Source organism: Crocodylus porosus, unplaced genomic scaffold (genome assembly GCF_001723895.1).
Source record: "Crocodylus porosus isolate Cpor-Errol unplaced genomic scaffold, CroPor_comp1, whole genome shotgun sequence".
NCBI lineage: Eukaryota > Metazoa > Chordata > Crocodylia > Crocodylidae > Crocodylus > Crocodylus porosus.
In genome coordinates, this window is record NW_017728925.1 from 1,959,355 (window position 1) to 1,972,249 (window position 12,895).

At 45.3% G+C, this 12,895-nt stretch overlaps 1 protein-coding gene across 3 annotated transcripts in view; it reads right to left on the reverse strand.

The window, feature by feature from the left end:
* Positions 1 to 12,895, reverse strand: part of PNPLA7 (patatin like phospholipase domain containing 7) — a 257,027-nt gene that overhangs the window by 213,275 nt on the left and 30,857 nt on the right. For all 3 annotated transcript variants that reach the window (XM_019540522.1, XM_019540520.1, XM_019540521.1), the window contains exons 8-9: positions 10,318 to 10,477; positions 8,066 to 8,146 (exon numbers count right to left, since the gene is read on the reverse strand). In XM_019540522.1, coding sequence (XP_019396067.1) covers positions 8,066 to 8,146; positions 10,318 to 10,477 — 241 coding nt within the window. The remainder of the gene's footprint in view (positions 1 to 8,065; positions 8,147 to 10,317; positions 10,478 to 12,895) is intronic.

Genomic DNA, 12,895 nt, shown 5'->3' on the forward strand with positions numbered 1-12,895 from the left:
GTTATGTTTCTTTAAAAAAAAAAAAAAAAAAAAAAAGAAAAATACTGGGAGGAAATATAAAAGGTTTTGAAAGAACCCAACACTGAGGAGTGTTTATGCAATAACAGGGATAACAATTTGACAGAGAGAGACTGTACTATGAGATGTGTGGTACTACTTAGTCACAGTCCTATTAAACATACAAGATATTTTGGAAGTTTCAGCCTCAGACAATCCTCAAGAGAAAGTAAGGATAAATTAAAGCAAACTGACCAAAATGTCAGACTCTTCAAAGAGACTCCATTTGGGACAGGATCTGGAACATGCAGAGCTCTTTGCCTGTATCACATGAACTCACCTTTCCCTTCTGGAAATCAACTTTAATAGCTTTTGGCTCTGCTTCAAGTTAAAACAAAGCCCAAGCTCAGAAAGAGACTCTCAATTTGGGCCCTGCAGTGGTTCACTTGTGGGAAAGAACCTCTGCCACTGGAAGGGGAATGTGTACAAGACAGTTATCTCCAGGAACAAGACCTCATGATAAAGGGCAGATGAACACCCTGGGATCTTTTCAAGGGTGCCTTGAGATCTTTTCAAGGGTGCTGCAGGGTACTACACAATGCTGGCACTGTTAAGCATCCAAAAATGATTCACAAGGTAAACTCAGAGATTCCAAATGGAATCCATAAACATGTCAGAAGGGCAGGGGTTCACAGGCGACACTGCCCACCACCCCACCTCCCCTCCGGGGTACAGCTGTGGCCTGAGGGGAGTGGCAACAGTTGCTGGGCCATGGCAGCAGGGTAAAGCCATGGCCTGGTGCATGAGTGACTCGTGGTAGGAAAAGGCGAGAGCAGCACCTCCCCACCATCCATTTCTGCTAACATTATGACAGGACATCTTCTCTACATGCAAAATTAATGAGTAGAATAAACAAAATTCAGTGTTTGAGGTTGACATGTCATTTAGCATTCTGTTCATAAGATACAGAAAAGCTCACAGAAAACTGAGGAAATGAACCGTTATGGCGCATCTACCATGTCAAATTTCATGAAAGATGCCACAATAAGATTAATAGCACATGGAAAACTGCAAAGAAAGCCATTTATTTACACAGGCAAAGTCAGCATCTCTTTCTCTCTAAGCATATATTAATCAATATTTCAACAAGAGTATCCCTAGTCTCAACTCTGTTCCCACTTGTGATTACAGAAATCATAGAAAATCGGGGCTGGGAGGGAGCTCAGGAGGTCATCTAGTCCAACCCTCCGCTCCAAGCAGGACTATCTCCAATTAGATGATCCCAGCCAAGGCTTTGTCTACCTGGGTCTTGCAAACCTCCAAGGACGGAGATTCCACCAACTCCCTGGGTAATCTGTTTCAGGGTTTTACTACCCTCCTAGTGAGCAAATTCTTCCTAATATCTAACCTAAACTTCCCTTGGTGCACCTTGAGACCATTGCTCTTTGTTCTGTCACCTGCCACCACTGAGAACTGTCCAGCTCCACTCGTTTGAACCCCACTTCAGGTAGTTGAAGGCTGGTATTAAATCCCCTTTTAGTCTTCTCTTTTCTAAACTAAAAAAGCCCAGTTCCCTCAGCCTCTCCTCAGAAGTCATGTGACCCAAACCCCTCACCATTTTTGCTGCCCTCCACTGGACTCTCTCCAATTTCTCCACATCCTTCCGGTAGTGGGGAGCCCAAAACTGAACACAGTACTCCAGATGCCGTTTCACCAGTGCTGAACAGAGGAGAATAATCACTTAGTCTGACCTACTGGCAACGTACCTACCAACGCAGCCCAGCATGTCGCTAGCCTTCTTGGCAACAAGGGCACTCTGCTGGCTCATACTCAGCTTACTGTCCACTGTAAGTCCCAAGTCCTTTTCTGCAGAGCTGCTGCCCCGCCAGTCAGCCCCAAGCCTCTACCTGTGCATGGGACTGCTCTGCCCTAAGTGCAGGACTTTGCACTTGTCCTTGTTGAACCTCATGCGATTCCTTTGGAACCAGCTGTGAATGGGAAAGTAAGCCTGAGCCAGGGGAGGGAGGGGAAAAAAAAAAAAAAGTATTAAAAAAAAAAATAGTGATTTTTTAAACCTTTATGTTATATTGCATCTTCCCCAATTCTGCTGTATGGCTTTCCCTAATTATTAAAAGTTGGACCTTTTTAATCCCTATATTTAACTGTTCTGTAATTGAGTATCTCACCTTATGGGAAGTTTGTACTTTCATGGCCTTAACTAACTCGGGGGATCCTGCCACAGTGGTGTTTCAGTTCTACAGCATAAAATGTAAGTTTTTCAAAAGGCAATTTTTGGTGTTTGTTTTATATTTTACAATAAGATATTTACTGATTTTTGCAGAGGAAACCTTTGGAGAGCGTCCTGTTTCCAAACACTGCCTTGTTTTCCTCTCACTTGAAGCACAAGCATTATACAGCCTTCAAGTTTCACCCCACAGCTCATATTTATAATCTTTCAGGCACAAGTGAACAAGTAAAGCTTGGAGTAATCAAAGTTTTAAAACGTTAACTTGCCATATTTCAAATTGAATTGCATCATGGAAAGGTAACGCCAACAAACACAGTAACTTACCAACCACACTCGAGTATTCAGAGACTGTGCAATTACAAGAAAGGAGCACATAGCAGTGATCAACAATCTGAACAGAGGGATGAAGGTTGAGTGAATGGGAATACTGTGAGAGAAGGCAGGAGAGTACTGGTTGCCTCTTTCATCCAGATTTATCCTGGCTCATCTACGTCAAGAATTCAAACCAGAGCATTACTATAGCAGCTGTCCTCTCCCTCTGCTCCAGAAAGAACAGAGGCCATGCAGTAGCTACGTACCTGGCTCATCCCTATAGTGACGGATTTAAGTTTAGGGCAGAGGGGAGCATTACAAGTACTCCTGGTGTGGTTCTTTACCTTCTCATCCCATTGGATTTGCTGGGACTTACTTTGAAGGAGTTTCTCCATTTCAGACTGTGCTTCTCACCCAGAGCCAGGGCATATGCTTTATCTCCAAGTGTTCATTACCTGCAGACCTCCTTCTACCTGCCCTGTCTCAATTTCCACAACAGCTGCAGGGGGCACTACTTCAAGCAGTCTACACTCTCCTTACAGGTCTCCCATCCAACTAATGACCAAGATGAATTTTATTGCAAGAGTGAGCTTGTAACTGAATGAGTGTGTTAAATCTGACCTAGTGGTCACCCATATTCTTTTACTGCAGTATCTCCCCATCTACATACATTGGTTGAGGTAGGTTTGGCGTTATTAAAAACCCTTATGTTTCTCATTTTCAATTGAATAAAAAAGAAAAAGAGAAGATGACTGAAAACTTTACAAGAACTATTCAACAGAATTCTTGGATGCTGAAAATTAGTCCCTTCTGTACTTTTCTACTTCAATTAATGTTACTACCTCTTCCCTTGTCTTCTGATGCCTGTTTCATGCTGCTGCTTTGTGCAAAATTAAAGAGGAGCAAAGCAAATAAAGGAAACAAAATTAAAAATGGCCAGCTCCTAACAGGAGGTTAGATCCAGTCTGTCAAAATGCAGGTGTACAGGTGATTTCAGCAAAGAAACCTGCCAATTTTCCAATGGAGAGGGGAGGAAAAAAACCCATCACTCTTCAATTATACATTCTCTTGAAAAGCATGGACTATGCATTACTCTAAGTTTATATGGCACTATTGCCACAAGATCAGAACTACTAAGATATATATAAAAAATAAGACCAAAGACCTTGTGCAGCCCACTGACCTACATGATCTGGCTTGTGGGTCTCAGACTCACCTCACGTGCTGTATTTGGAGCTAGTCTAGTGCACAGGCTGGACCCAGTGCCACAGGTGCTGCTCACAGCACAGGACAGTGATAAGGGATGAAAGATACATGTGCCTGACCAATCCTGTGCACTGGCTCTGGGCCGCTTGCACCCCATGCTGGCTCCCTGGGTCGTAGGCAGTGCTCATAGCACCAGGTCAACCCTTGCAACGCCAGCAGAACAAGCTTTGAAATGGGGCCAGCATGCACTGCCTGCAGCACAGGGGATCAGCAAAAGGAGCAGGCTGCACATAATGCCCCACTGGACTGGACCTGCCCAGTAGCACTACACACTAGCCCAATCCAGGGCTTGTGCTGCCTGTGGTGTGAACAGGACCCAAAACCAGGGAGACTGCCCACAACAAAGGGGGGCCAGCACAGGGATGTCTGATGCATGCAATGCCCTGCCAGATATGAGTGCTGGAGCCAACATGCAAGGCTAAGTGGTCTGGGGCCCAATCTCCACCAGCCCAGAATCACTTCCAAGAGCTGGTCTGCTGAGGTACCACATAGAGCACATGCTCCATGCTGGCCCCCTGTGCTATAAGCACTGCTTATAGCACCAGGTCCAGCCCTGCCTGCACTGCACAAGCCTCAGAGCGGGGCCAACATGCACCGTCTCTGGCACAGGGAACATACTATATGCAGTGTCCAACTGGACTGTCCCTGCCCACTGGCTCCAGCATGGCCCAATCCAGCCCACAGACCCTCAATCTGGGCCACGGGACTGAATGATTTTGACACCCCAACCTTCAGCCTTACTCCTAACTTAATAACAGTTATTAGAGGTGCACTGATACATTGGTCCATATCATATTGGGACCAATAAGAGGAAAAATTTATATTATTGGCAATCAGTTTTTTTGGCTGATGTGGTTGATAATGTCACCAGTAAACGCTGCGTTCATGCACGCAGCTGCAGCATGCATGCAGCCAGCCTAGAAGCTTGGACAGCAGCATCCAGCTGGTAAGTCGGTTGGGTGGGGAGGGCGCAGATTGAGGTCCCCCACAGTGAGGGAGGGAGCGGGGCTGGGACAGGCACTGCCCAACCAGGGCAGGGTTCGGAATAGAGCTGTGAGTGGTTCATCTGGGGGCACGGGGGGGTGCAGCTCCTGACACTGCGTGCATCCCCAGGGATGGCATGGGGGATGTATCTGCACATCTATGTATGGGGCAAGGGCAGGCTACCACTGCCAGCTGGAGACAGGGGTGGCACCAGGCTCTTTCTGGAAGGGGAATTAGGCTGGGGCTGTGCTTGGGGTGGCCAGTGGTGGCACTGGGAAGGAGGGCTATGAGGGAGGGGCAACAGCAAATTCTAGGGTGGCTGCAGCCCACCCTGTAGCCCCCACTCCCACCCTGCCCACCCTGAGTGCAGGTCCATCCCATCCCCCCCACTGGGAAGAGCCTGGTGCCGTCCCTGGCCCCAGCAGTAGTCTGCCCTCACTCTGCACACAGATCCGAGGGGCACATGCCCCCCCTGCCTCCCCTGGGGGTGCACACAGCAGCAGGAGCTACCCCCTTCTCCCTGCACCTTCCAGATGAGCTGCTCATGGCTCCATCCTGTGTCCCACCAATCTTGGCTAAGCAGCACCTGCCCCAGCTCCACTCCCTTCCTCACCATGGAGGACTTAATCTGTGCCCCTCACAACCCTTCCCTCCCTCCCTCCCTCCGCTCCTACCCCCAACAGACTTACCAGATGGATGCTGGGCTGCATATCAGCAATCAGATCAGTATTGGCCAACATAGCTCATTTATAATTGGAAGTATCAGGCCAAAAATCTTTATCAGTGCACCTCTATTAGTTATAACTGTTATAATGCTTGGTCATTTGTTATGTAGGATGGTTGCTATGCAAATGATCTTTCCCTTCCAGATGCACAATCCCTGTTTAGCAAACTTAATACTGGTCAGATAACAACAGAAATGGCATCTGTGTTCCTCTGTTCATGTTCCTCCCTTTGAAACAACTGCTAGATCTGGCAATAAGGAGGATTTCAAAACAGATATCAGATACCACAATATAAATCCTTTATCATCCCTTCAGACTTCCAAAGGGCAGGCAGAAGAAAACCTGCAACTAACACTATACTAGCACATAGGTATACCATCCCTTTCCTTCAGAAGCTTGCTCAAATCTAGAAAACATATTGGTGACTGCATGACTTGTGAAAATGGAAATACTTATGTCTACACTAAAGGAAGACTTGACAACCTTGAAAGCAGCACAGAACAACTTGCAGGAATGCTAGGACCACTGGTGCTTAAGGTTTAATGCATCCTTTTAACAAATAGTTGCTCCCCAACACAAGAGACAGGGAAGAGATATGTGATAACACAGGACTTGTTGCTTAGGCGTTGCATCCACCTCGTCAATATCCTCTGAAAAGCCCTCAAACATACTTACATGATCAGAGGTGACAAATTCATCAACTTACATTGATTAAATCCTTAAAAAGCACAGTAGCAATATACACAGTATTCCACAAATCCGTCGCTGGAATTTAATTAGTCGCTTGCATTTTGTTTCAATTAACAATCTATCTATCTGACCAGTCAGTGTGTTGGCATGTAACTAAAACAAGTTAAGGAGCACAACCTTTAAATGGTCACTGGCAGCATTAGCAGCATTAGGAAGGATGAAAGTCATTAGTTAGTTTCACAGTATAATTGCTATGTTATCAACTGCAAATTTATTTTTAATTATAGAAGATAAAAATAATTCACTAAGTAATAAGAAAAGCCACATGATGCAAAGCCAAGAATGCTTGGATCCTAACTCTGGCTGTGCTGTGAGTTTCCTTTTTGACCTTGAGCAAACTGCTCCCTGCCTCAGTTTCATCACCCACATGAGAGTTCAAATGTCCTACGAAACAGGAAGTGTGGTGAAGACTAGTTAATGTAAATGTCATATAGATATTATGCAAAATTACTGCTGACTGCACAAGAGGGAGAAGAGACAAAATGACATTGAAGGAATGGCAGGAGAAAAGTGATTTAACTGTGGCAGAAATTTTCCACAAAAAACCAAATCACCAAGGCACAGCTGCAAACCCAAAGTTATTCTCACTAGGCATTTTACCCTATACACTTTTCAATTAACATGTTCTGTCCTGTCAGAAACCCAATTTTAATATACAACTGCTAGATTAAGCATAATAGATGTTGTTAAGGTACCACTGCCATCATGGTTTGAGACTAGATCTAAAAACCAAAGGTGACTAATGTGAAGCAACTCTCAGAGTGGTGCTGGAGGAGTGGGAACGGCTTAGTACACTGAAGGGTACTGTGAGAATGGAAAACGATGGGAGGTTTTTGTGAATTACAGAAAAGGTAATGTAACAGTGGGCAATTTTATGAAATGACTGAAGACAACTCTGACCAGGCACACGTTGGAAAGTGAAGATAACAGCTCCACTACTACGGTATCAAGACAGCAAAATACTTTTATGGAAAACAGGGTGAAGTATTTGGGGTAAAATGAAATACAACCTTTGGGCTGGCATGATGTCCTATTACTATTAGTACAAGAGATGGTTTTCAGGATAAGGTGGCCAAAGTGCAGCCTACAGACTATATACAACCCACACATTTCTACAAAGAGGCAGGAACCCACCTTCTTCTTCAGCCCTTAGGAGTATTGACACCAGTGGTATTAGAGATCTAAGGGCACAATGTTTCTGACTGCTCTGCACAGAAAACAGCTCAACTATTGAGGAAGTCATGTAAATTGGGACCTGTTGCTCTCCATGAACCACGCTTTCTCAATGAAGATAAAGGCAGCTGCTATTTGCCCTATATATATGCAAAATAATTATTCAACTTCCAACAAGTTACCAATAAAGGATTCAGTTAAGCAAAATCTGAACTTCCCCCAACTACTTTATATGCCATGAACAATGCTTACTGCAACAAGGGAAGGGATATTTCTACTGTTAACATTTCAGCAGGTACATTGTTGAAAATATACTTAAATAGCTTAAGAGAAAAAAGGAAATCTAATATGTTTAGAGTGAATAGAAAAAAAACATGGAGGGATTCAAAGGCCACCCATCAGAAACATGAGGAAAGTAAAAACGTTAAACACTTGACTCAAATGCACCCAGAAATATCTTTTTATTTGTGGCATGTTTTTTACTAGTGACCAGGAACAGTCCCAGCCAAAAGACAAGAGAAAACAACCAAAATGAAAAATGTAAAGTTAAAATACCAAGCCTGTTTAGCTCCGACAGGTCCAATGGTACCACCCCCACATAGAAACTTACTGTGATAACATCAAGAATGCTGAGGAGGCTATGGACACTATCTCCTGCCAGCACTTCCTTAACAACCACTTCAGTGCCATCCTACAGGAAGAACAGAAATAGACAAGTTAAGGCTCATAACTCCATCTTCAGGTTTAAATGGGCCATTTCAGGCAGGCACTTCATTTCACAAATAGAATTTTTCAACCCTTACATCCTAATTTGACAAGATAATCTAAATACTGCCTGGCAGATGCTTTCATCCAGCAAAACTAACCCCAAAGGTTACTTTCCTCATGCCTCTGAAAGTGCAGTAGTCCACTGTGTAAGTTTGACCACTACCTTCAGGCAACCGACTGAATTGATGAAGCAGTATTTTACTTTTGTTCATTTCCGTTTGACATGAGGTGACGTGCAAATGACAAACTCTCCTTTAGCAGGCCTCCTCATCTTATTCTCTACACCTTGATCCAAACTCTGCTGTCTTCTTTGAGAGGCTGTAGATATTGCTTGTCATTGTAACATACAGAACTATTTACTTTCTTTACTTTCAGCTAAGGTAGGCAATTTTTTGGCAAAAATTAAATATGCTGGAAAACCTGGATTCAAGTTATGCCAAACTGTTCATGAACTCAAGCCAAATTCACTAGTTTCAACAAGAAAAAAAAGTTGGAAACTAGGTTTGCAAAACTGTCAGAAAAAAGCAAGTGGCGGTTATCAACAGCCTGGCATTTAAGGCATGTACGCACGTTGTGGGAGACCAAGGTTCAATTCTGTCCTCTTCTTGAGGAGATATGCACCCACTTCTCTCTTGGGCAAGGAGTCTGCTTCTAACTACCAAGCTACCAGGTGCTCTGCACTACAGTGTTCTCAATCTCTCCTAGTTATGGTGCTCCACTTGGCATAAACAAATAGTCACTGGAGCATCTTAATCACCAGGGATCCGGGTTTTCCATTTCCCATGGAAAAAAACACAGAAAACCATGGCTTTCCCTATTTTATCAGTGCTAAAAGGGAAAATCCATTTTTTCTGAGAAAGCTGCAGATTTCCCACTTCTGCAAAGAGCTCTGCAGGCAGGCAGAGTTCCAGCCCACAAAAGCTGATTGCAAAAAGGGCAGGAAACCCCCAGCCCTGACTGGAGGGATAGAGAGAGGGGGAAGGGTGGGGCCTGAGGCTCTCAAATCACCCAAGGCTTAGCTCAGGCTCACTTTCCCTCCTGGAGCCTGCGAGGCAAGTGGAGCTTGCAAGGGGATGGGGGGGGTGCAGGTCAAGGCTGCGAGGAAAGCTGGCTGGGGGCTGAGGAAGTGGGGAGGTGTTAGAGAAAGATAGGGAGTGCCCGCCTGGCCGGCAGCACATGAACTGCAAGCAGGGTGCTATCGGCCCAAGCAGGCTCTGTGCCTACATGTGCAACTTTCCTGAAGGGCCAATACCATGCCACCCTGGGTCCACATGCTGCCAGCCGGGCAGACACTCCACATGGGGCTTTCCCAAACATCTCCCCACTCCCTCAGCCCCCAGCAAGCTTCCCACAGCAGTGCCCGCCCAGCTGGCAGCACAGGACCCGGAGCAGTGTACTATCGGCCCTTCAGGGAAGCCACGCACAGTGCACACCCGCCCTGCCCTTGCCCCCGGCACAGATCTGGGGGGCGCCAGGTCCCGCCTGCCATATGGGAGTGCATGCTGCCTCCAGGAGCTGGCCCTACCCCCATCCTGCTCTGTAGCAGGCAGCAGGGGAGCCAGCTCCGTGCTCTTTCTGCTGCAGTAGCCGCTGCCTTCTGTTAGAGACAGGAGTTGTAGACCTGAGTCCCTGGCCCCATAGCCCTGGCAGCTGGGGGGCAGGGGCTGTGCGAGCAGGACTGGGGGAGGGAGAGTGAGGGTCACCAGCTGGGCTGGGAGTGTGTTGTGGGGTGAGTGAGGGGCATGAGTAATTTTAATCACAGATTTTGGGGTTATCAGAGAATTTGCAAATTTTTAAAATCAGGGAAAACCAGGATCCACGCTAATCACTGAGCTAATGATGGAGGCTAAAACTCTCTCTCCATCACAGTGAGAGACAGGCCCTCAAAATACCTTATAGTCAACCTGACTAGGGCAGTCATCTAAGAGGTGGGAGACCTTGGTCCAAATCAAGGCCCCGAATCAACACTTTGGCCCTACATGGAATAAAAATAGCCTGCTCCAAATCATTACACAATTGAGAGTTTGAGAAAGAGCTATATGCTGTGCCAGGAAAAGATTTATTGCAAGAATCAGCAGCCAGGTTTATTCTTACACTTTCTTGAATGCAAACTTCCAGCTTGCCATCCTGTACAACGTAGATGCTGTTATCCAACTGCCCTGGACGGAAGATGTATTCTCCTTCATGCAACTGCAGAAAAAACATGTGCTTGCACAGTTCCAGGAAGAGAGGCTTTTCAAAGTGACCAAGAACCCTTCAGGAAAGGGGAAAAAAAACCCACAGTGACACACTGTGCTGCAAAAGGAAACCTGAAGTTATTTCGATACATGGAAAAAATAGCACAACCCAATACCATTAAACTCCCAAAGGTAATTAGGACTTCAGAGATAAGTATGATGTCCACCAAATTCCCAAGCCTGAAGGACCGGAGCACTATGAGCTCCTGAGAAGGTTAACTATGCACCCACTTTCAGAAGAACAATCACCCTTAAGAACTTCCCTACATTTTGTTTCCATGGAATTAGGAATGAGAATGTACAAATAAGAATACCAGTCATACAGGAATATTTGCAAGTTTGGGAAAGGCCATCCCAGACTAACTTGATCTTCTTTAAAACAGTTACTAGTTGGAAAGATTAAAAGAATTCAATGGACATAACATACTTGAATTTACTAAGTCCCGCATAACATTTCCAGAGAAATGTGGGGTAGCTAAAATTACTATAAAAGTGGATATACAATTGGCTGAAAGGGCAATTATAAAATGGATCAATGTCAGAAAGGTAGGCGAGGTTCAGCAGGGGTATGTCATAGGTCCAATGGTGTTTGGCATGTTTATTAATGATTTGGATGCTCAAATGGAGAGCTTCCTGGTCAGGTTTGCAGGTGACATGAAACTGGGAAGGACTGCAAAACACATTAACATTAGAGGACAGGAGTAGAATTTTGAATTCTATCTTGAAAGAAGGATCTTGAAAGATTGGACAGCTGGCCTGGAGACAACAGAAGAAAATTCAGTGCAGACAAATATAAGGTTCTACACCTAGGGAAAATAAGCAAGAGTACAGATATATAATGGGAGATAACCGGCTGGGTACCAGCATTACTGAGAAGTATCTGGGGTTGTGGTGGATCACAGAATCGATACGAGTCAAAAACAAACAAACAAACAAAAAAAATGTAATTTTGAGCTGCATCAACAAGAATATTTGATGCAAGACACAGGCGGTGACAATACCGCTCTATTCAGTGCAAGTTAGGCTTCACATAAAGTACCGTATGAAGTTCTAGGCTCTATATTTTAAGAAGCATGCAGAGAAATTGGAGAGAGTCCAAAGGTGGGTGATAAAAGTGACAAAGAGGTTGGATGGCAAGCCACATGAAGAAGTATTGAGAGAGTTTAAGGTTTGTTTAGCTTGGAAAAAAAAGAAGATTAAGGAGGGGGAACATAACTTTGGAAAGGGCCCATTAAGCATCTCCTTAATCTTAAATTTAAAAAAAAAAATCAACTGCACACACTTTATAGAATCACTCAAATTCTACTGCTGTTTCTGTCAGTCACAGGTCACAAGCCCAAGGATAAAAGCCTAAGTGGCTTCAATACCAGTTCTTTGAGACACCAAGGCAGGCAGAAGTTAGGCTTTAATTTAGTTTTTAAAGGTCATGGCAAAATAATGAACACATCTGTAAATCTACAGAGAAAGAAGGAGAGATGAACAGGCTCTTTTTGTAGCCTGCATAGTTAATCAATTAGCTTAACATTGAGATGTCCACACCACCTCCCAAAATACAAACATGCAACCAAATGGAGACTCTCTTCACTCTCTCAGCAGAGCAATCCCAGATTGCAAACAGCAAACCCTCTCTGCGCTCTCAAGATGGCCCCTCTAAAAGCAGTATGAGTAAGTCAGCAGTGCTGCTGCTTGCACTTCACTGCTCCTGTGGTTAAAGAGAGAACCATAATCCTGAGTATTGTTAAACTGATCCTGAATGAGAAATTGCCTTCTGGAACATGTTGCAATATAAGGAAAATATCCAATAAGTTTCAGAGGGAACAGAAAAAGCATTAACCCAAATCTGTTCAAGCTCAAAGGGCATTTATAGTTTCATAGTTGGTAGGGTCAGAAGAGACCTGAGCAGATCATCAAGTCCGACCCCCTGCCATGGGCAGGAAAGAGTACTGGGGTCAAATGACCCCAGCAAAGTGACTGTCTAGTGTTGTCTTAAAGACCCCCAGCGTAGAAGCCAGCACCACTTCACTTGGAAGCTGGTTACAGATCCTAGCCCCCCTGACAGTGACGTAGCGCCTCCTGATGTCTAATCTGAATTTGCCCACTGCCAGCTGGTGACCGTTATTTCTAGTTACTCCTGGCAGTGCTCAGGGAAACAGGGACTCCCCCCAATGCCTGCTGGTCCCCCCCGATTAGTTTGTAACAGGCCACTAGATCCCCCCCTCAGCCTTCTCTAGTGGAGGCTGAACAGGTTCAGGTCCTGTAGCCTCTCCTCGTAGGGTCTGCCCTGCTGCCCCCTGATCATGAGAGTGGCCTCCTCTGGACCCTCTCCATGTTATCCACATCCCTCCTGAAGTGCAGTGCCCAGAACTGGATGCAGTACTCCAGCTGCGGCCTGACCAGTGCCACATAGGGGGGGAGGATCACCTCCCTGGACCTGC